At 36.2% G+C, this 24,702-nt stretch overlaps 1 protein-coding gene across 4 annotated transcripts in view; it reads left to right on the plus strand.

Annotated features, from left to right (window-relative positions):
- HNF4G (hepatocyte nuclear factor 4 gamma) overlaps positions 1–23,172 on the plus strand; it is a 121,659-nt gene extending 98,487 nt beyond the window's left edge. For all 4 annotated transcript variants that reach the window (XM_057307921.1, XM_057307922.1, XM_044382740.3 and 1 more), the window contains 9 exons: positions 373–544; positions 4,908–5,002; positions 8,308–8,414; positions 10,622–10,777; positions 13,785–13,872; positions 16,056–16,208; positions 16,341–16,577; positions 17,727–17,849; positions 21,568–23,172. In XM_057307921.1, coding sequence (XP_057163904.1) covers positions 399–544; positions 4,908–5,002; positions 8,308–8,414; positions 10,622–10,777; positions 13,785–13,872; positions 16,056–16,208; positions 16,341–16,577; positions 17,727–17,849; positions 21,568–21,689 — 1,227 coding nt within the window. In that variant the 5' untranslated portion in view covers positions 373–398 and the 3' untranslated portion in view covers positions 21,690–23,172. The remainder of the gene's footprint in view (positions 1–372; positions 545–4,907; positions 5,003–8,307; positions 8,415–10,621; positions 10,778–13,784; positions 13,873–16,055; positions 16,209–16,340; positions 16,578–17,726; positions 17,850–21,567) is intronic.
- The last annotated feature ends 1,530 nt before the right edge of the window (positions 23,173–24,702 follow it).

Here is a 24,702-nt window from a genome sequence, read left to right on the forward strand (position 1 = left end):
AAGTTGTTAAATAGGTATTTGGGCATTTCAGACTGATACCCATGGAAGATGTCAGGGCTAGAGATAAAATCTGGGGATTTTCTCACATACACATGATATTTAACATCATGGGACCAGATGAGCTTTCCTTGGGAAAGAGTGTATTTTGGGGGGACTGAGACCTATGGTGTCCTGACGTTTAATCTTCAGAAATATGAGAGGGAAGGCTGGAATGGAGACTTGCAGAAGTGGCCAGTGGTTAAAAGGGGAGCACTGGTGTGCTCCGACAGGTCAAGGAAGGGACTGTTTTGAGCCTGTGAATAAATAGTAGGGTAATACAAATAAGAAATACTTAGTATTAACTTGAAGGCTACTCTGCTTTTTCTTTAACAGATAGCTCTGCTCCAGAGACAACAAGTATGAATACCGCAGACAATGGTGTCAACTGTCTATGTGCCATATGTGGGGACAGAGCGACGGGAAAACATTACGGAGCTTCAAGCTGTGATGGGTGCAAGGGCTTCTTCAGACGCAGCATACGCAAGAGTCACGTTTATTCCTGCAGGTACTTGAGCTGCTCCTTTTGAGAAAGTTATCTTTCGAGGCACTTCAAAATGGTGTGCAAGAAGTAAGGGAATAAAATCAGAGCTTTTGGGGCACCTGGGTGGCTTGGTCAGTTAAGCATCCGATTCTTAATTTTGGCTCAGGTCATGATCTCGGGGTCCTGAGATCGCGGCCTGAGTCGGGCTCCCCCCTCAGCGTGGAGTCTGCTTGTCCCTCTCCCTGTGCTCCTCCCCTCACTTGCTCTCTTCCTCTCTCTCGCTCTCTCTCTCTCAAATAAATAAATAAAATCTTGAGAAAAAAACGCAGACCTTTCATAATTCTGTGACTCCACAAACAAAATCTGTAAGCTGTGTTAAAAGTAAGGATATGTGGGTGTGTGTGCAAGAGGCATTCCCACAGGTGGTTCTTTTTTATGAAACATTTTAGACTTATAAAATATATTTAAAAAATCCACATACTTATTACCCAACCTAGACCAATATAGTCGAAGCCTCTAGCGAACACGCCTCCTCTGTCACTTTCTGTTTCTCTCCTCTCTCCCAGAGGTAACCACTGTCTGAAATTTGGTGTTTGTTTTTTCTTTATGTTCCTTTGTTGATTTACCACATGGTCACGTACCAATGGACATATTTAAATCTATATTTAAATGGTTTCACAATCTGTGTATTTTTCTGTGGATTGATTTTCTTTTCAACATCTCTACCTCCTGAGTCTTTTACACAAAACTGTAAAAGTGTGGATGATTTGGGGAGCTTGTCAAAGTCAGTGATTGAAATTAAATTTTCAGTCTTAAAATTTTAGATGTATTTCTCATGCCACAATTTTGCCATTGAATTTAATGTTTTGTCTAAAATGTATTTAATGATATTGTATATGTCACATGTTTGTAGTAGGCTTTCAAAAAAATATCTAGTCAACATCATAGTACAAGTTAGGGTTAGATATTCCACCTTGAGTGTTCAGAAGACAGTTCTGAAAGGCAGATTACACCTATGTGAAATATGGACTATTAAAAAAATGACTGATGCCAACAGAAAAATATCAATGCTTGCTGTGTTGATGAAAAGCATGTATAGAATTGCTGTGTTATTTTAAGAACAAGCTGGACGTTTGGGAAGACGTTCTCTCCCTCACAATATGATGCTATTTGATTTCTAGGGATCTGGAAAAAGTTAATATATAACTCTACAAATATCTAACGAGTGTTCTCTAGTAATTTTTCCAGGAGGGCTTAAAGTTGGTTAAAAAAAATGTCAATCATCTACTTTAAAACCTTCTTGATAAACAAACAAGAAAATATATTTAGATGGGTCTTGCTTTTATGTACATCAAAGCTCGAGATATAAACAATAAACCAGATAGATTTCCCTCATTAAGAGCATTTTCTCTATGATTACATTACATATTCAGTGCTTTTACAAAATTAACAGCGAAAATAAACACAAAATAGCGTGTAAACAATATGCTTTGAGTCACGTGTTCTGTTAAAGATGAAATACATACATGAAAAATGGTGTGATCCAAACAACTATATCCAACAGAGTTTTAAGAATCAGAAAATATCAGCACAGTGGGCTTCCAAGATTTCCTCCCTTCCTGTATGGGAAAAGTGAGAAAGGAGTGTTCCCATAGCAACTTTTGGAATTTAAAAAATATTCCCACCACATGTACAGTTTAACCCCTTAAACCTTGCCGTCATGAATATTGCTGCCAACTTAGCCTTCTTTACATATTTTGGTATTAAGCAAATGCTATGATTTTCCATTTGGAAAATAGTTATTATAATGATGAGGGTGTAGGAACGTAAAGGTTTTTTAAGCTCAGATTTTGCTGGTCTCAAATTTATCCATTTCCTCAGATGTACAAATTTCATTTCTACTCTAGCTATTCCATCACACGGAAGTTGGACTTCCCCTGCCAAAGACTTTAAATTGCTGTTTCGATACTTCCCACATCATGTTTTCTTTATTATGGCTATTTGTGAAGTCGTATGTGTACTCGTCGTGTCCCTGAATGGAGGAGACAGGTCCTATTCCTCTGTTTAATCCCTACACCAGGATCTTGTACACAGAAGATGCTTAATACGTTCATTCAATTTTTGCATTAATGTTAATTGGGTGTGTTTTCCTTTTGTACTTATTGGTAATCGGATTCCCTATCCTGAAGTCTCCTAAGCCATGAATTCACAAGTGAACAATTCTTTTTTCCTCATCCTAAAAATAACTGTCTTCCAGCTCATTTCTTTTATAGTAGACTTGATATTCAGTCAGTTCGAAGTGGCTACCCATGATTTTTAGAAGAAATATCTTCTTTTATAGATCACCAGATGGGTTCTTTTATGCCCATCATTAATTATCAGCCACAAATAATCAGTGATAGACCAATACATGTGGATGTGGGTAATTTTATGATACAATGTTAAAGAAATGGTATTATTTTATTATATGATTGATATTTGCCCCAAAGCCTTGGAAGTACATTCACACAACTTTTTACTGCAAGTCCTTCCGACTTGACAACCGTACATTAATTTGGGAATGTTAAATAAAATCCCCACGTTCCATCAGGAGTGAATGGTGGACCTGGGAATCAACCTCACATCTAATTCCAGAGACTGTACTCTTTTTTTTTTTTTAAGTGTACAATTCAGGTTTTGAGTATGTTCACAGAGTTGTGCAACCATCACTACAACCAACTTAGAACATTTTCGTCACCCTCTAAAGAGACCTCCTACTCTTAAGCTGTCACTCCTCATTCCCCCTAACTCCCTCCCCTCCCGTGACAGGCAATGACTAATGCACTTTCTGTTTCTATAGATTTGCCTCTTCAGGACATCTGATATAAATTAAATTACAGACACACCTCACTTTATTGTGCTTCGCAGACGTCGTTTTTTTTTTTTTTTTTTTTTTTTTTTTTTACAAATTGAAGGTTTGTGGCAACCCTGCATTGAGCGAGAGTCTGTTGGCACCATTTTCCCAACAGTATTTGCTCACTTTGTGTCTGTGAGTCACATTTGGGTAATTCTTGCAATAATTCAAACTTTTTCATTACTATTATATTTGTTGTGGTGATCTGTGATCAGTGATTACCACTCACTGAAAGTTCAGATAATGGTTGGCAGTTTTTAGCAATAAAGTATTTTTAATTAAGGTATTACATTGCTATTTTAGACAATGCTGTTGCACACTTTACAGATTACGGTATAGTGTAAACATAACTTTAATATACACTAGGAAACCAAGAAATTTCATTTGACTCACTTAATTATGATACTAGCGTTATTAGGGTGGTCTGAAACCAAAACAGCAGTATCTCTCAGGTATGCCTGTATACGATATGTGGCCTTTGTGTCTGACTTGTTTCATTTAGAATGATGTTTTCAAGGTTCATCCACGTTGTAGCATGTCTCAGTTCTCCATTCCCGTTTATTGCCAAACAATAATATGCATTGTGTAAGTGTACCATGTTATATTTCTCTGTTTGTCAGCTGACAGGCATTTGGGTTGTCCCTACGTCTTGGCTGTTATGAATAATGGTGGTTTGGACATTTGTGTACACATTTCTCTGTGAACATATGTTTTCCTTTCTTTTGTGTATATACTTAGGATTGGAATTGCTGGGTCATATGGTAACTCTAATGTCCAACTTCTCTTTAAAAACTGCCAAACTTTCTTCCCAAGCAGCTGCATCATTTTATATTACAAAAGCAATGTATGAGGTTCCAATTTTTCCACATCCTCATTGACACTTGTTATTGGCTGTTTTTTTTTTCTTTTTTTTTCTGATTATAGCCATTTTAGGGGCTGCGAGGTAGTGCGTAGTCATGCAGAGACCATACTCTAGATGCTGTTTTCACCCACCTCTGGACATGTGGTTTGGCAGTTAGAGTAAATTTCAACTTCATGTGAGGCTCATTTAAAATTAATAGAAGAATATTTAAAAAGAGAAAAGTATGAAAGTGCAGGGAAATGAAGTTCTGATATATTCTCCATTATGTTGAACTCATTTAACAATAAGCAATTAGAATTCACATGCCAAAGATTTTTAAACTAGGTTTGGCTTTCATAACTCCGGATAGAAGTGATAATCTATGCTATTTATACTGGTGTAAAGTCAGATATCATTCAGTTTTATTTTATTATAAAGAATGCATGAGAAGTAAGGCTTGTATTTCCACGTACATGCTGACCATTAGACGGGAAAAGCTGCAAGTAATTGTTCTTACACATTCTTCCTGTTGGGCAATTTTGACCATATTTATGCAAGGTCTTTTTATCTGTTTATTTGTGCATGTTTTTTTTGTTTTCTGTTTTTGAGAAACAGTTTTCTGCAAACTAATGTATGTTTCTTTGATATTATAGGTTCAGTCGGCAATGTGTTGTTGACAAGGACAAAAGGAATCAATGTAGATATTGTCGATTAAGAAAGTGTTTTAGAGCAGGAATGAAAAAAGAAGGTAATAATATATAGTATAATAATAATAATTATTGATGGATATTGTTATATACATACATCCTCATTTAATCACAATAACCATTTCACATGAATTCTGATTTTCCTCGATGAAGAATTTGTTAATTCCCTGAGTTTAAGAATTTACCCAAGGACACTGACACCCAGTCTTTGATGATTGTCTGATTCCAGACGCTATTACCTCTACTACTCTATTATACCTGGAAACAAAATTATTATCTAAATAATATCAGGATACCTGATATCCTGTTCAAAAGACAAATGGCAAAATCTGTTAAAAGGTTGAAATTATAAATGCTATTTTTAAACGCATATTTATTGTCAATAATAATTGAATATCTTTGTTCATCTCATAAACATTGATTGAACATTAACTTTTTACTCATTGATTCATTTATTTAACAAGTGTTTATTGAGCACTTCTTTCTAAAAACTGTGCCAGATGCTAAGGCTTCAGTGGTGAACATAACAGAAAAAAAGAGCCCTTCCTCTCAGGGAGCTTATACTCCATTGAGGAATAGAGACAATGGACTAGATACTCTATTTTAGTGTGCATTAATTTCATTTCAAACATAGTAAATAATCTGATTATATTATTCTACATTCTAACTTGGTTAATCTGGAAACAAATCTGTTGAACACATGTAAACATTTGTCAGGGGATAGCCACTGCAGTATTTTATGCTTATCAGGTCATATGCTTACGCCTATTATATACAAAGAATTTTTGAGAACTATTTCACAGACCATAAAAAAATTAAATCAAGATAATATACTACAGAAATGTAAAATATATCAAACTTATCTTGAACATAGCTAGTTTTTTCTTTGTCACAATATTTTAAAGAGACCAAAATTCCATTGGTTTCATTCAAATTGCTAGTCTCCAAAAGAAGGCAAAATAAAGTTTATAAAATTAAAGGAGAAGCACTTTGTCATTACAAACTGACTTATTTCTAATGGCATATTTAATAGTTTATGGGATTAATTACATACTTTGCAATCAATTTCATCTATTTCTATTTGAACCCCAGCACCACTCCTACAAAAGTGTAAAAGTCACAATCCTCTATTTCCTTTAAGTGTTCATAGGCTTTGAAAGAAAATTACTTTTAAAAATAGTTAAATTATGTCTCCTACCATTCATAGAATAATGCATTAGTTTTTTCTAAATAGATTAGGAAATAACTTTTGGGTTTCGAAGGAGATATATTTCTCTTATTTACAGTAATAACATAATATCAAGGCTAGTTGGATAGAAACCTATATAAACATGATTTTCTGTCAAAAATGATAGCAGTAAGAAGATTACAGATGATCACAATAACTTTTGGTGTGTTTCTAAGGATTGATCATGTAAATGAAATTCAGAAAAGCATAGTTTACATTTTAATTTTTTATCTCCACATAGCATTTCCATATGAGTCAGTTTAGGCTAAAAATCAATGATAGTTTCTGTGGGGAAAAAAAGAGTAAGCTACCAGTAAATATGATTTTAAGATAAAATATTAACGATTCATTCCCAGCTTAAACACTGCTCACTCTTAAAGGCAAAGGTCCAGTATTTTCTCTTCCAAACTAATGAGTTGATAGTTAATAGTAAGTTTGGGGTAGATAGTAGATTTTGGCATAGAAATCGGTGCATGTCTTTAATAAAAGAATAATTGCATAAAAAATTGTAATAATTTTATGTCTTCTCTCTCCAACAGAACAGAGTAGAGCGCTGGTCTAAATAATTTAGGGGCTACAGGCCTTGTTCATTCTTTCTGGTTAACAGAAGATACACTTATCTCCTAAGTTTTAAAATCTAACGTTGAGGGGCACCTGGATGGCTCAGTCTGTTTAGGATCGGACACTTGGTTTTGGCTCATGGTCCTGGGATTGAGCCCCACGTCAGACCCCATGCTAAGCATGGACTCTGCTTGAGATTCTGTCTCTTTCTCCCTCTGTCCTTCCCACTTCTACACTCCTTCACTCCCTCTCTCAAAATAAAGAAATAAATCTTTAGAAAATAAGTAAATAAATAAATCCAACTTTGATATTTGACTTATATTATTCTTTATATGACAAATACACAAGGTAATACTCCCTCTCTAACTTTTCCTTGTATTTCAGATGTAGTTTTCGGGAAGCCTGGGTGCATCAGTCAGTTAAGCGTCTGCCTTTGGCTCAGGTCATTATCTCAGGGTCCTGGGATGGAGCCCCACATCGGGCCCCTGCTCAGTGGGGAGCCTGCTTCTCCCTCTCCGTCTGCTTGCTGTTCCCCCTACTTGTGCTCTGTCTCTCTCTGTCAAATAAATAAATAAAATCTTTAAAAAATAAATAAATAAAATAAAATGTAGTTTTCAATAAGGAATTTAAGAACACACATTACTTTCCCTTTCCTTTCTGAAACAAGTAGATCTAGCTCTCTCCTAGAAGCTTTTTATATGATATTTAAGATGTCTTCACCTTTCCAAAATGCTGATGTTCAAACCTCAGTCTCCTCAGGAGACACCCCTTCCTGCAACTTTCGCTTTATTAATGTTTGTTAACTGTCCCGAGGACATTGTTTCATAAGAGATTGTGAGCTTGCAAGCTTAAAATCACCTTAACTAAATAAATGCACTTTCCATTTCTGCTGGTGTTTTAGAAAAAAAAAATGGAAGTTTCAAAGTCTATGATTCATATCTTCTGATGGTGCATATACTCTTTGACTTGGTCAGTCTCACAGGCGATACTCTCCCTCTACTTATCTTTCAGTTTTATTAACTTTGAGGGAATGGAAAGCCATCGTATTACAGATACTGCATAGTCGAACTGACTGACACAACACTTTCCGACACGCCTGCAATCGTGAAGTTTCAAAAGGCAGTCTTTTATGAGCTCTAATGACAGGCCTGGCCTTCTCCTTTTTAAAAGTGGTGCAGAATGAAAAATATCCTCAGTCATCCCATACTTCCCCCTCTGCCCCTCAACCACTTCTTACTTTTTATACTATTACTTTTAAACTTTACACTGCGGGGGCACCTGGGTGGCACAGCGGTTAAGCGTCTGCCTTCGGCTCAGGGCGTGATCCCGGCGTGCTGGGATCGAGCCCCACATCAGGCTCCTCTGCTGGGAGCCTGCTTCTTCCTCTCCCACTCCCCCTGCTTGTGTTCCCTCTCTCGCTGGCTGTCTCTGTCTCTGTCAAATAAATAAATAAAATCTTAAAAAAAAAACCAAAACAAAACAAAAAACCTCTACGCTGTATTTCCTGACACGTATTGAAGAGAACTGACCGGTGAATACTGTGCTTTTCTCCCCTAGCTGTGCAGAACGAACGCGACAGAATCAGCACCAGAAGAAGCACATTTGACGGCAGCAACATCCCCTCCATTAACACATTGGCACAAGCCGAAGTTCGGTCTCGCCAGGTACCTGCCCCCCTCCAGCAGCCAGTCCTGTGCAGCAGAATCAAATGTCTATTTAGGCGTAATTCGAAAATAATGGAATTCATTAAGTTGTGAACTCATTAAGTTCACTTAAATGGGCTCATTTCTAAAATAAATCACAGTTTTACTTCGAAAATATTAGGTGGACTATTAACTTTAATTTGGACTTTTCCTGGACAACTTCCTGTTTTTAAACAGAGAAATATGATATATGTCAGTCTAATGTTGTGAAATAAAAGTTTGTCCAAAGGTTGATTTAAAATACTGAGTGCACAGCACAGTCCTCTGGGGCAGTAGCTTGCTCTACTGATGAAATCTGTAAAGTCAGTTACTGTGACTCTTGGGGAGCGTGGCTGAGACCTATCATCAGAGCTTCCTTCCATGAAAATGGTTTCTGAACTCAAGAATTCACCTTGGCATCTGCTTTGGAAACAAGTATTTAAGGGGAAGATCCAGAATCCAGAAACCAATGGAGAAGGAGTTTATTATTTTAAATTTCTAGAATGAGAATATCAGTTCCAAAGTTTAAAAAGTCTGTCATTAGTTATATACATAAAAATAAATCATTTAAGAATCAAATGAAAAAGGGCGCCTGGGTGGCTCAGTTGGTTGAACATCTGGCTCTTGATCTCAGCTCAGGTCTTGATCTCAGGGTTGTGAACTCATGGCCCATGTTGGGCTCCACACTGGGCGTGGAGCCTACTTTAAAAAAAAAAGGGGGGGCCTAAAATCCTTGCAATTTCCTGAGTGATAAGAGAGCTTTTTGTTAGTCATAAAATCTCCAACAGACCTCTCCAGAGTTTATGCTAATGAGGTGACTTAGGGCGGGTCCCACAAATGGCATCAGAATGTGGCTAGTCACCAGAAAAACCAAATTGTGATTCAAGGATTGGAAATTTCATCCCTACTCACTGGCTATCTGTGAGGGGAGGGGGCTGAAAACCAGGTTATAAAAACTCTTGACAGGCTTCTCCGCTATGAGCCTGCTTCTTCCTCTCCCACTCACCCTGCTTGTGTTCCCTTTCTCGCTGGCTGTCTCTATCTCTGTCAAATAAATAAATAAAATCTTAAAAAAAAAAAAAATCTTGAACAACAGTTTAGTGAACACATTAATATTCTGGAAAAGTGATTTTCCCCAGAGAGGGCCCGGAAGCTCTCCACCACTCCACCTACCTACCTACCTTATTCTATGTATCTCTTCCATTTGGCTTTTCCTGAATTGCATTCTTTATAATAAACTGGTCAATGTTAAAAAAAAAAAAAAAAAAAAAAGAAGCAGATGAGGAAACTTTTGAAGACAGTTTATTTTAGCATTGCCCCTAGAAAAGTTAGTGATATTTTTCTGTTATAAAAAATTATGAAATAACTATTTATCAGGTTCTATAATGAGTCAGTGCAACTGCTTTCATTTTTGATAGCACGAGGGTGATATGACGAGGCTAACATCACCATTATCATTAGTCCTTGAAGATTACTTGATGATCCTATCCAGCATTTACAGAATGGCTTTAAGGGAAGCTGTGAAGAAATAAACATACACGTAGAAAGACAGGTGCACACACACGCATGTTCAAAAATTGTTTATAAGAACTTTCAGAAAGCAGTTTTTAGCAGAAAAGCATTTTAAAACCACTTATATTTTATGTAGTTCAAAATTATATATAATTTGAAAATTTTTTCATTACAGGTTAAGCTTTTCAATGTTGCTGACTCAAAAGTTGGTTTCTTAGTTTTATTTTGATGGGCTTCCATTTCATGCAGCAACATCACTAGTTCTGGCTTCTCTTCTAAGTCTTTTCCCCCCAGTTTGGTAAAGTGTATCCACGGGAAGCATTTTCTTCATAAAAATAAAATCACAGAGCGTATTTCATGTGACTATGGCGTATCTTTTTGTGTAGTCATTTTGAATTAGGAAAATCCTGAAAGTTGAGCAACTTATTTTACAGTTTTGCCAGTAAAAACAAGGTACTGCTCCCAGAGCATGGAACTGTGCAGTGAATGTTTCCAGTTTAGCTTGTACTCCTATGTATGTTTTTTCTCAATTTTAAAGTGTTTTGTACATCTCAAGATACTGTGACAATGAGAGTGTCCACTTCAAAGCTGTTTACTTATTCCAGTCAGAGAAAGAGAGGAAAGACTGCTTGTGTGTTATTTTAAATGATAAATTAATGTGATCTTCTTCATGCTAGATCTCAGTCTCAAGCCCCGGTGCAAGCACTGACATAAATGTGAAGAAAATTGCAAGTATCAGTGATGTCTGTGAATCTATGAAACAACAGCTCTTAGTCTTGGTGGAATGGGCTAAATATATCCCCGCCTTCTGTGAGCTACCTCTGGACGACCAGGTAGAGTTAAAAGATTTTATGAATGCTTTTGGAAATGTGTTTTTGACTTGGCTATGTTTTTGTGTTTTTTAAATTATATTGATAATACATTGACCATATTTAACAAAGGTTCAGTTCGCCTTGTTCTCTCAAGAGGCACAACTGTTCAACTTCTATTTTAGGGGTCCTGCCAACTTATTTATTGGGTGAAGTTGAGGAAGATACGGTTCTTCCCTCTTGGAGTTTAAAAAGCTTAAGTGAAGAGGAAAAACAGATAACAAGGAACTGCCATTGTGGGAAAAGTATTGGCAGAATAAATATCTGGGAGGCAAATGGTATACTATTGTGTCTTGGTGTTTATGGGAGGTGCCATATAAAATTCCACTGAAATACCAGACCACTCCGACACAGAAACTACATAGGCTGCTGGTGTCTTTGTAGGCACTTTATGCAATTAACATAAAATTTTGCCTTTCATGCCATCAGTTTTATTCTGGCATTTACTGTATAAAAATAATAGGTCTGGCAAAAATGTCTCTAGAATCATACTCTTGAAATCTACAGAGAAATAGAATCAGATACAGTAATCTTTTCCTATTACATACATACATCTTCATATTTTGTCAAATATACCTTAAGACATTTTAATTAATAGTTAAGAATTTTAATTTCCTAGTCTATAAAAATTAGGTTATTAGCTTCAGATTCATTTTGAATGCTTCCATCTAAGTAGTTAATAATATTTTGTAGATGCAAGTAATTTGAAAGTTTTTAATTCCCCACATTGAGTAAACCATGGTATGTATTATACCCAGTGTAAATTCTTACACTCTGACCGGTGCTCTTTACCACTAATACACAAAAACAAAGAAACAATCAGAGGGAAAGGTGCATGAATATTTAAAAATCCAAGAAGGGCAAAATATTTACACAACCAGGATGAAAAGTGATCATAGGAAGTCAGCAGTTATATTCCTAAGACAGCATTTCACATGGCGAACAACAACAAAAAAGTGCTATGAAATCTGAAATCATTCTTAAAATGTTCTGCAACTGCCTTCCTGGTCTGAGTCATGGTTATTGACATATCATAAAGATAGCTTGGCTCAGAAGGTTGTTTCAGAGTGAATAATGCTAAATTGCTAAAACATACGTGTCTCACCCCGAGCCATATAAGTAAGGTTATGTTATTTATCAGTTTTATATTTTTATTATCACTCCTCTTTAAAAGTTGCTGACTTGTGTATGAAGGCAATGATTTAAAAACTGGAAAATTAAAATTCAGTAACCTGTCAAAAAGAGTTTTTATTTACTAAATGACACTTGAATACTAACAACATAACGTTAATAGCCATGGATTGGCAAATGTCCATCGTGGTTAAGACACGAGAGAAGTAGCTTTTAGTTGAATTATATATTATGTTATTTTATTTAATCCTCTCAAGAGCTCTGGCATAAATGTTATTATCTCCACTTAACAGTGTTTAAAACTGATCCTAGATCAGTGAAATTCACTCAGAAAATTCATCAAACAAATATTTAGTAGGACTACATTTCAGTTTTAGGAACTGCGAGGATTTGGCAATAAAAATACAGTTTGCGTCACTATTCTCATAAAGTTTGCACTCTATTTGGGAGAGACAGACAATAAAAAATATACAGATTATGAGTAAGTTAATTCTAGGTGGGGATAAGTTCTATAAAATAGAATGGAATGAGTTGGAGAATGACTGGGGTGGAATGGTAAGACATACATTAAGTTGGAGATCAGAGATTTTTCCTGAGACCTGAATGACAAGGGGCCGGGCATACCAAGATCTGGGGACAAAGCATTCCGGGGACAGGAACATCATGTTCAGAGGTTCTGAGGCAAGTAGGAATAACGAGCCTGGAGAAAAGTGAGCAAGATATGTCGCAAGATGAAACCAGAGAAGTGGGTGGGGGGCAAAGCATTGAGCTATCAACCTGTGTGACCACGGTTAAGGAGTTTGGGTTTTATTATAAAGACAATAAGGAACCAGAAGAGTTTTCAGCAGAGGAGTGCTATTAAGTGCTTATTATTTACAAGTATTTTCTGGGAAGCCCTGTCAAGAAGGATTTAGGATGGAGGAACAAGACAGGAAGCAGGAGTACCTGTTAGCTCAGTGAAGGGCATCGTGGCGGGCAAGATGAAGAATGGCGAAGGCTCCGGCTGGGGTGGGTGGTAGCAACGGCGAAGCAGCACCGGATTTGCTGTCCAATTAGAAAGGAATCAAAGTGGACTCTTGTTTCTGACGTCAACAAGCATTTTGGATGATGGGGCCATTTACTAAGATGATGACGATGTCGGAGACACATTACTTTGATGTGTTGTATTTGGAATGCTTCCTCTTCTTCCTGGTGGTAGTGTTAAGTAGGCTATCGAGCATATGCATAAAGCTCTCAGTTGAGAGCTTAGTGCAAAGAGCTAGAGGCTCAATCTAGAAAGTGTCAGCAAGCAGATCATCCATCCCCTTCTCAGTATGTCACGAGTGCTTGCTTTTGCTTCAGTTTATTACATGTAACGGAGTGTGTTTTACATATATTTTCTTATGTAGTCCTCATGACTACGCTTTGAGATTTTTATCACTGCCTCCATTTGGTAGATGAAAACAAATGAGTCCCAAACATACTGGTTAGCTTATCTAAGGTTAAACAGATAGTATGTGGCCAAGTCAGGATTTGAACTCTGGTTTGTTTGATTCTATTTCATTCCAAAACACTTCTCTTTCTGCTTTTTTGTTCTGCTTTTTTTGTTGTTGTCGTTGGTTTGTTTACATTCTATTGACTTGGAAGTTTTAGAAATTTTGAAAAGTAAAACTATTGACATGCTAAAGTAGAAAAATAGAAGGCCTAATGATGGTGAGTATCTATGAATATTATAGTTTATTAAAACAAAAAAAAAAAGGTCCCAGGCTTAAAGAACAGTGAGTTAATCAGACACATATTATACCATCTTTTAATCATTATATTTTATAATTAATTGTTAAACTTGAAATTTTTCATTAAGGTGGCACTGTTGAGAGCTCACGCAGGGGAACATTTACTGCTTGGAGCTACGAAGAGATCCATGGTGTATAAAGATATTTTGCTTTTGGGTAAGTTTTTTTTTTTTTTAATTTAAGAAGAAATTATGCATGCTTCATCCTTACACAGGATCTATTCTGTAAGTACCAGGCATTCATAGATGCTGTCAAATGGTACTCTCACTTCACAAATTGGATTTAATTGATTGTGTCCTCACTCAAGGCCCTATCTTTCCTTGACTTGATTGCAATGAAGTTTAGAGGGCATTGAGACGTTTAGGGTGCATTAAGATTTAAAAAGAAGAATTGGAGAATGTGGTCAAAAGGTACAAACTTCCAGTTAGAAGTTAAATAAGTACTAGGGATACAGCATACGACATGGTGCCTAGAGCTAACACTGCTGGGTAATATGTGGGGAAGTTGTTAAGAGAGTAAATCCTAAGGATTTTCATCACAAGGGGATCTTTTTTTCCTTCTGTTTTTGTTGTATCATTGAGAAGATGGATATTAGCTGAACCTATTGTGGTAATCATTTCACGATATATGTACATTGAACCATCGTGCTGTATACCTTAAACTTACACAGTGCTGTATGTCAATGATTTCTCAATAAAACTGGGGGAGAAAGATTTAAAGATAAAAGAGAGATGTTGCTCAATAAATGAAATATAGAAATATGTTTAAATCATATCAGGACAAAGAATTAGAGATTTACTTGACTACGTTAATGGAGTCTGTTGTTTCACACTCCCTCAATGTCTACTTCATACTTGTAATTATATTGTTTTATATACTTCAAGGAACTCGTTTATTTCCTCTGCTATCATTGCTTACAGTGTGATGCAAAATCCCAAGTTAAAAAAAAATAATTTGGTGACTGTGTCGAAGAATTCTGATAGTGAAGTAGCAGTGCTGGAAGAGGCAAAGTAGGATGGCAAGTTGAGTGGGGGGATAAGACACAAAGGGAAAGCTTTTGTTTTTCTTAAGTAATTGTTCCAATCCCCTCACCTTACTTACCTTTTAATTTAGGTTTCTTGTTGAGAGAGTTGGGAACCCTCTGATTATTACCTCAACCTCTCTCTGGCTGATGATCTGAAATGATGACCAGATTGTTTATTCTGTTTCTGTGATAGATGTTACGTCCCAAAATAGAAATAAATTGAATGCAATATAACAATAGCTAATATTTGTTGAGGACGTACTCTATAAGATGCGTTGTTCCAAGTGCTTTGCATGTAAATACACACTCGCATGTAATCCTCATGATAACCCTAAAGGGTGGGTACTGTTATTCCATAGGTGAAGAAATGCAGTCAGAGAAGGTTTCCCTAAGGTCACAAAGCTAGTAAGGGATAGAGCCAGGATTCTAAACCACATAATGTGACTACAGAGACTACGCTTTAGATGCCATTAAACACTCTCTTGCATTTAGAAGACTGCGATAATACTGTTCTCGTTATAGATTTGAATACAATATACCTAAAAGCCCAAATGTCTTTGCTACCTAATTCTAAATTGTTTTACCTTGAATAATTAGGTAAACTACCTTTTCATAAGAAGAGCAAGGCTACATTTTTTTTAGTTCTTTTGCACATGCTGTTACACTGAAGATTGTCTTTGCTTGCGGTCAAAGAATTCAGAATATTCTGCTTTTTATAAAACCAGAAAATAACAATCTAGCTGTTATCTTAGGAGCTTTTGTCATTATTGTCATTATAGCCAGAGACTTTCTAAATTAGAGCGTCCTTGAGGATTAGGTAGTCTAGTCTCTATCCAATTTCTGAACTTCCTTGAATTCATCTACTTAGACTTGTTAAAATTGTGTCTAGAGAGTTGGTACAGCTACATACACCTAGACCACTAAAGGAGTCCTATTTTTATCCAGTGTAAGCAGGAAATTTTCTTTAGGTTTTGTGTTATGCTCATTAATGAGTAAGACACTAATAGATAACCGACATAGTAGAAGGCTAATCATTATATTTTGTTTCTCCCTTGTCAATTATTAGCTTGTTATTGGTCTGTACTTTCGTGTTATCACTAGTGACCGAGGCTGTTAAAATGCATGTGATCATATTATCAATGTCATTGATCCTTGACGTGTTCTTACTTCTAACATAACTAACCTAATGCTACTGAAAGAAAGTGCTATTACTACTCCTTTCAAGGGAGGAACCATTTGAAACATCGATTTGTAAAAAATTAAACCATATCTGATGCTCTTTTGTTGGGGGGCGGCTGATCTTTTTTTCTTCTAGGGAACAACTATGTAATTCACCGCAACAGCAGTGAAGTCGAGATCAGCCGTGTGGCCAACCGGGTTCTAGACGAGCTGGTACGACCATTTCAAGAAATTCAGATTGATGACAATGAATATGCTTGTTTGAAGGCAATCGTATTTTTTGATCCAGGTTTGTTTTCAGAATTCCATTAAAGAAATAATGATAATGAAAGGTAAACAATTATTTCATATTAGAACCTTTACTCTCACACTCTAGTAACTAGAGTCGATCTTTCGATCGCCCCTTTTCTTCCTTTGTTAGACGCAAAAGGGCTGAGTGATCCAGTAAAGATTAAGAACATGCGGTTCCAAGTGCAGCTCAGTTTGGAGGACTACATCAACGACAGGCAGTACGACTCCCGGGGGAGGTTTGGGGAGCTGCTTCTGCTGCTGCCCACGCTGCAGAGCATCACCTGGCAGATGATTGAGCAAATACAGTTCGTTAAACTCTTTGGGATGGTTAAAATTGACAACCTACTTCAAGAAATGTTACTGGGTGGTGAGTACATTTGAGAATTTCCATTGTATTTATTAGCATCCCACTCTGTACAAGGTTGACCTACTTATTTCTTTTTTAAAGATTTTATTTATTAATTTGAGAGAGAGAAACAGCTAGTGAGAGAGGGAACACAAGCAGGGGGAGTGGGAGAGGAAGAAGCAGGCTCCCAGCAGAGGAGCCTGATGTGGGGCTCGATCCCAGAACGCCGGGATCACGCCCTGAGCCAAAGGCAGATGCTTAACGACTGAGCCACCCAGGCGCCCCGTTGACCTACTTATTTTTTGTCCGTGACATAATGAACTCAATTTTTTACATTTAGAAAGTCCGCAGAATCCACTGGGTGGAGCCAAAAATACTTGAACATATTGAAATCCTCATTCTTCCTAGTCTCCCCCATCTTTACGCTATGCAGTTTCTCTTGCCTTAGTTTTTGTCCTTTCAAATATGGTGAAAGGAAATACATTTCCTATTTTTAGTGCTCCTTGGGGTGGATTGTATTTTTTTAAGCCTTGACTCCTTTAAAAGCCCAAGAATACCAGCATTGCAACATAACCTAAAAATATTTATAGTAAATACCTTAAAAATAAACACTTTGCTCCTGAAATAATTAATTGACATAACACAATGAGAAGAGAAAAATGAGATTTTGCTGCAGCAATAAATGTCAGGAATAAGTTAAGAAATCATTTATTTGGTGTTCTGATCTAGATTAAATTTCCTTGTAAAATCACTTTATTTTATTTATTTTAGTTTTCTTTTTCTGGTGCTTAATGTGTTCCTAATGACATCTTTCTGAAATAAAAGTTGTTTATGCTATTAGTGTGATCCCAAATACTATAAACTTGAGGTAAGTGATTCTTGGAATTGCCTTAACAACAGGCAGCAAACCTAATGATTCCAGGAAACGGCACACAAGGTCCATTATTAATATACAACATAATATGATACAACATTAATCTAGCCAATGCACAGTGAAAGCTGACATTGTCCTTAATATGGCAGCAGTTCTATTAATTTCTTTTTGAAATCCCAAAAAGCACTTTGCAAAAATAGCAATGTTCAAGCTGTCAGTCAAAACATTTGTAGCAAGGTAAACTTGCTGTCCCTGATGAAATATCACTAACACAAGCATCCTTTTATCTTCTGTAGGTGCTTCCAATGACGCTAGTCATCTCCATCATCCCATGCATCCACATTTGTCTCAAGATCCATTAACTGGACAAACTATACTTTTAGGGCCCATGTCAACACTGGTTCATACGGACCAGATCTGTAAGTATCTGGGCAACTTCTCAGCCATAATAATTTTTAATTACCCAAGGAAAAGTGGAATTTGGAGAAAGAATCTATCAGTATCTGGAAATTGCAAAAATTAGGTACAGTTTCCTCTCAACTGTGGGAGATTGTGATGTTTCTCAATACACTTATTCTCCTAGCATGAGTTTGCTCCCAAAAAGGGGATGTGAGTCCATAAATGCTTTTAAAGTACAACAGGATGTACGGGCAGTCCCGATGTTGCCTGGTAATGCAGGACCATAAGAAGGACTGTGCAAGCTGGAACCATGCAAAGAAATCTTAGCAATCAACAGGAGAATTATGGTTTGCTTGTGACTTTTAAAAATGTTTTCCAAAACATTAAGAACTCTCTTAACTATAGGTTATAAATGTAGAGGAAAAGCGAAAAATAATACTCCTGTTATTTATTAAGTACACTGTAATGTAAACATTAGATTCACTGAGAATTAACGTGTTTTATTTCTTCCTTAAAAAATTACGAAGTGTGGGGCGCCTGGGTGGCTCAGCCAGTTAAGTGTCTGCCTTTGCCTCAGGTCATGATCCCGGAGTCCTGGAATCAAGCCCCTTGTCCGCTTTCCTGCTCAGCGGGGAGCCTGCTTCTCCTTCTCCCTCTGACCCTCCCCATGGCTCGTGCTCTCTGTCTCAAATAAATTCTTTAAAAAAACTATGAAGTATAGCTTGAACAGTGCTTACCACCTTACTCCTCTAACTTGCCAGTGGAAGCATCTTTTCTATGCCTTGATGAATTTTACTCTTCTGGAAATTTGGATCAGCTTCTAACATTTTACCCTTTGCACTTCCCATGTCTGAAATGTCTCTGAGAATCCATATAATGTGAAGGTTTTTTATAGGTTTCACTTCCCCTGGGACATCTTCATCCTTTTCAACACAATCAGTTTCTTCACTAATGTCCATCAGTTTTCCTTCAGTAAGTTCCAGAATGCAGATAAAGAGACTCAAACAGCAGCAATGTCCACATTCCCAGGGGCAGTTAACTCTTCTGTAACTCCATCCATGCTCCATTCACTTCCTGCATTATCACTTTTTGCTTCCTTTTTTTTTTTTTTTTTTTTTTTGCCAATTTTGCTTTAGCCATTTTTTGCAGGTGTCATGAAAATTTATCACTAGGAGACAAGGAGGCAACACAACTACACACTTAAGTTGTCAGTACAGGAACTGAATAAAATATATTCAGTGACCAGTCACAGACAAACTCAAAGATTTGATGCGATTGGTCACTATGATAGGGCCCCTCTGTTATCGAGGTAATTAATGTAGACCAAAGAGTTAGCAGTGAAATTTGTATGTATGCAAATCATGAGTTACCATGGTCACTGAAATTCAAACCATGTTTTTGCAGGACTGGTGCTATTTTCCCAAGCTGTGATAACTGAAATGTATGCATGTCAGATTTGTGCAAAGTGAGGGCCACTGGGGAAGCTCTTTGGAACTAAAATGGTTATATAAATAGTAGGGGTTAGTAGCTAAGTTAATCTGGTAGTATTGCAGATTTAACACAAATTCTATTTATAAGCCACACCAGAGATGAAAATCTCTGACAAAATTTCTAGAATTGTTTCTGAATTTATACTAAATAATCATGGATTTGCCTTTGATCTATCTCCTCTTTGTTTTTTTTTTAAGATTTTATTTATTTATTTGAGAGAGAGAGTGAGAGAGAGAGGGCACAAGCAGGGGGGAGGGGTAGAGGAAGAGGGAGAAGCAGACTCCCCACTGAGCAGGGACCCCCAGTGCCGGGCTCCATCCCAGGACTCTGAGCCCAAGGCAGATGCTTAACCAACTGAGCCACCCAGGTGCCTCGATCTATCTACTCTTAACACTAAACCACCTAACTCACTGAGATTCCTTGAGTTATAACACATATTATTATAATTATGATGCATATCTGTATTTCCTACTGACTTTACAAAAACCCTTAATAACTAGTTACAATATGGTTTCATGGAAATGTTCAATGAAATGTAACAATTTTGTGAGTACGATCTCACTGCTACCTAGTGGTAGGAAAAGTAGAGGTCTCAGAAATACTTATTACCACTGCTATTCCTTAGATACAAGCACTGGGAAACCCATGTGTAAATTGTGTCTAAAACACAAAGTTCTTTGAATATATGATTGAGGCAAAAGTAAAATTGTTAGAAAAATATACAAATATGGAAATAGTATGACATACTTAACCTGTGGATATAAATGTACTTGAAAGACATTAATTTGGGACCATCCTCGTGAAGCAAATGTTAACATTTTCATTTCATCGTCAAGAACAGAGAGAGGCAAGCCCATTACCATCTCTCTTAGAGATCAGTTATTCATAAACTCAGAAAATAAAAACATTAACAACGTATTACACATTAGGCATCAACTGGCAAGAAAGTCTAACAGTTCTGCTGGTGGTTGAATCTTTTACTTTTTAAATGCTAGTTTTCTAGTATTTTTAAAAGCGTATTTACTGACCCTAATCTTTTAAAAATCACGTCCTATTTTTTCCTTTTTATTTTCCCTCTTTTGACATAAGATTTATAAAAATCAATTGTTTCATGCAGAGCAAAACATTAAACACATACACACAAAAAATTTAAATTCATGTGTATTTTCCTGGCCTTTTATAGCAGGCCACTGTAGTCTTAGATTCAGCCCAAATATCCAGAAATAATTTTTTAAAGCAAATATGGTTATCCTTTTGTCAATTAAACTGTGTCTAAAAACGTTGTTTCTAAGTAATTGCTAAACCATATTTAATAATATTAAGTCAATACATTAAAGAAAATCAGGCAAAAGGGAACTTTTCTTATTTTTGTATAGAATTTTTAAAAGCTATTTTGGGGGAAAAAAATCTATAAAGTGCAATGCCTCAGCATGATGATCAGACATTTTCTATTTGTTCTGTTAAATATGTGGAATGATAATAAATGTGAATGTTAAAATATTTCAAGTTTTTAAAAATTAAAAATCTAGAATAGTGCCTAGATTCTTGTATAATATAGTAAAAGTTTGCAATAGGAGGCTCTACTATTCTAGACAATGAAGTATTCAAACTGTCACTTCGGTTTACAGTTCCATGAGCTTGCTCTTTGCATTGATGCGGAAGGGACGGATGAGCAAAAAAACCAGTACTTTTCAGATGTTTTTACCTACCATATAGGTTTCAAAGCACTTGAAAAGTATCTTAACTTTTTATGTCATCTAATATGTTTGAGTTAGTGGAATCCAAACCAAATACATTTTATTTTATGTGCATTTTTTATTGCAAAAAAAAAATGTGAAGTTTTCTAAGATTTGAAAAAAAACAACTAGCCTTCTGTTAATTCTTTTTATTGACTTTTTTTCTGCTGGGTCTGTAAGAGAATGAAATGCTCATAAATGCTATTAAGAAAGGCAGGAAGTGACTTTTAAGGGACTATTAAGTGACTATTAAGATTTAAGGGACTAGTAAGTGACTATTAAGATGTTTAAGCATGCTCTCTTCCATTTGAATGCCATCTGGGAGTTCAGAGGGCAGCGCAACGCCAATAGGTCCTCAAGGAGCTCATAATGTATTAGATGATCCTACTTTATATATGATCTTTTAAAAATATCTCCAAAATAAAATAGTGCATTTGGTGTCCTGCAGGACTTCCTGGGTTGAGCCAAGGTGATGGTCACCATCCCATACAATTCTCTGCTTCTTTTCTAGCAACTCCTGAGACCCCGCTCCCTTCCCCACCACAAGGCTCTGGACAAGAACAGTACAAAATAGCCGCCAACCAAGCTTCTGTGATCTCACACCAGCCTCTCTCCAAACAAAAGCAATTGTGAGAATGTGTTTACTCCTGAACGGCACTGCGAAATGTGAATGTGAAAACTTGGTCTTGAAATAACTCAGGATGGTACTTTTGGCAAACTCTTAGCCAAGGCTTCTTCATGGTGCTGTTATAAGGTGGTGTCCTGTTTTTTTGTTTATAGGCTCATTTTGTTTGTTGTTGCTGTTGTTTAAAACTTTCCGATGCACGCAATTTATATCTGAGTTTCCATATGTTTGTATAGTGTATTTTTCCAACTTCCCTTGCACTGTTCCTGAACCAGGTGAATCTTATGTACTACTTTCATTTGTTGTCTTGATATTAATTTAAATCTGTAAATAATTGCCTTATTGTGATGTGATGCAGAACTAAGTGTTCTTTTTGGAGCAGAACAGATCAGCAACTCCAGATTAATGTAAAATGAACCAAGGTGGTTTTTTTTTTTATCAGTTTTAAACTTGCAAATTAGAAAACTTTAGCAGTTGCTATAGAACAGGAAATATTTCTTTGAAGAAGAATCGCTTATGGATATCTTATGGCTAAGAAGCATCCTTCTGGCCCATAGTTAAATATGCCTGTCTTTAGCTTAGGAAATCATGAGTAGCCATTCCAAGGATGACTGGCTATTCCTTGTAATCTGCCTCTATTTGAAGATGTCTTTTTTTTTTTTAAAGATTTTATTTAATTTGACAGAGAGACAGCCAGCAAGAGAGGGAACACAAGCAGGGGGAGTGGGAGAGGAAGAAACGGGCTCCTAGCAGAGGAGCCTGATGCGGGGCTCGATCCCAGGATCCTGGGATCACGCCCTGAGCTGAAGGCAGACGCTTAACGACTGCGCCACCCAGGCGCCCCTGAAGACGTATCTTGAGATAAAACATGTTTATTTTACCGGTTAGGATACAGGATAAATCGTTTAAAAAAAGGAGGGGGGGACCCTTAAAACAGTGTCTTGACCAAGAAAGACATTAATTTTCTGTCCTAAAACAATCTAGAAGTAGTCGTGCATTGACTAGAACTTAGCACATGCTCGCATCCCGTTCCCAGGGAGGTTGGGAGAACAGCCTTTAGGTGGCCAGCCTTGTGCCCCCTGAACTGCACCACACTGGGAGACAGACCACTATCTGTCACACATGCATTGCCTCACTTAGTACTCACAGGATCCCTATCAAAGAGCTGGGATTATCTTTCACTTACAAATGAAGAAACCAATTGCTTAGAGGGTAAGTAACCAAGGTTCATAAACCTGAGGAGTCGGAGAGCCACCAGCTTTACAAACCCAGGTCCACTTGACTTTCGTGAGAATAAATCTTTGAGGTGGAATGAAAAATGTGAGCTTCTCACTATAGTTTTTAAATGTATGCAATTGAGTAATGACTGAATCCTATCCATCGTGTCACCTTAGCACATATTTACACGTAATCAATGAGTGTAAATTTGTTGCAGCATGAATAAGAAACCACTGTTGCAGTTTTAATGTCTTCCCCTTAAAAAAAGAAAAACTTGAAAACAAATTAAAGAAAATAAAAGATAGAATCCCAGATAGGTTATGATGAAAACAAACACAAATTCAAATCACTGACCCAACGGATTTTCACAATCGAGTGAACTGAGTATAGTTCATTGGAGCCCTGTTTGATCTAAAGCTGAAGCTTATTTAAAAAACGATTACTGATGGGCCACCTCAGGAAACAGTGAGCTCTCTCTCTCTCTCTCACACACACACACACAACATACACATTTTATTTCTAGAAATACGGAAAAACTGGTTGAGTAATTACCAGTGATATAAAATAGTTTCCCAACCTATAAGAGACTGAATTCAATGATTTTTTACAGAACCTCAAAGTTTCTGAAATTTCGTAACCCCCACTTTCCCTACAAAGAAAAAGTTTCTCTTAATGTTAACTAACTTATTACCTCAGAGTAGGAAATGATTAATTAAAAGGTATCATTGATTTAATAAAATCAAAATTCCTTCAATAGCTGGTACCTGAAAACTATAAAAATATATCTTTGAGAGTGAATGAGGGAAGAGGAAAGTTTACTTAACTCTTACTTTGTGGAAATTTAGCATCTCAGTTTTCATGTTTTTCATCTTTAAAAACACAAATATTTTTTGTAGGCATCTGTTTAACTTTTTGTGCTTTTCTCTTAATAGCTATTAAAAAAAATCTTTGAAATATAACACATAAGATTCATTTTTAGTGAGCCCTTTAACTTATCTGCATATACTTACTAAGCAACTTTGTTTTAGAAATTATTGCTAACGATTCTGTTTTAATAACTATGGTCAGGGAATTTTTAATATAATATTTTTGTATACTTAACTGCCAAAAATGTTGGACAAAGAGGAACTGAAGTTTTCAGCATATTTTCAAAATATTGATAATGAAACTTATTGCTTTTATATAGCACAAAACTTTTTTCAGGTAATAAATATGAATAATTTATTGTGAAATAGTGATTCATTTTATAAATGTAAAATTATTTTTATAAATTTTATTGTTGAAAATCAAGACTTACTAAATTTTGTAAGCGTTAAATTATAGTGAGATTAAAATATTTCTAAACTGTGATATGTTGTTTCACTGAACTTTCTAAATAAAAATTGAGAAAAAAACTGAAGTAGGGTGCTTCATTTTTGTTTAAAATGATTTTGCAGTTTTAGAGATACTGATAATATCTTTTATATGGACATTTAATTAAATTCATATAAATACCAATACTGGTATTTAGAAGCCAGAGCAAAATTAATTAGCACATCTCCAGATAATCTTAGAATTTGATGCTGATTGAAGGGTAAATACTCATATTTACACTTTATTATGTAGTTTTTCTTGACAGTTTTGTGACAGTAATTAAAGTAAAGGAGTTAGCCTGGCTTACATGTTGTATGCATATACTCTGGCAATACCTTTTTAACCCAGATGTTTTCATTGCCTTTGTCCTCCTTTCATATTTAAAGCTTCTTTGTAAAATTTCTTAAAATATGAAGACCAGTAAATTTTATTTTTATGAAATTCTACTCT

This window comes from Ursus arctos, unplaced genomic scaffold (genome assembly GCF_023065955.2).
Source record: "Ursus arctos isolate Adak ecotype North America unplaced genomic scaffold, UrsArc2.0 scaffold_6, whole genome shotgun sequence".
Lineage (NCBI taxonomy): Eukaryota > Metazoa > Chordata > Mammalia > Carnivora > Ursidae > Ursus > Ursus arctos.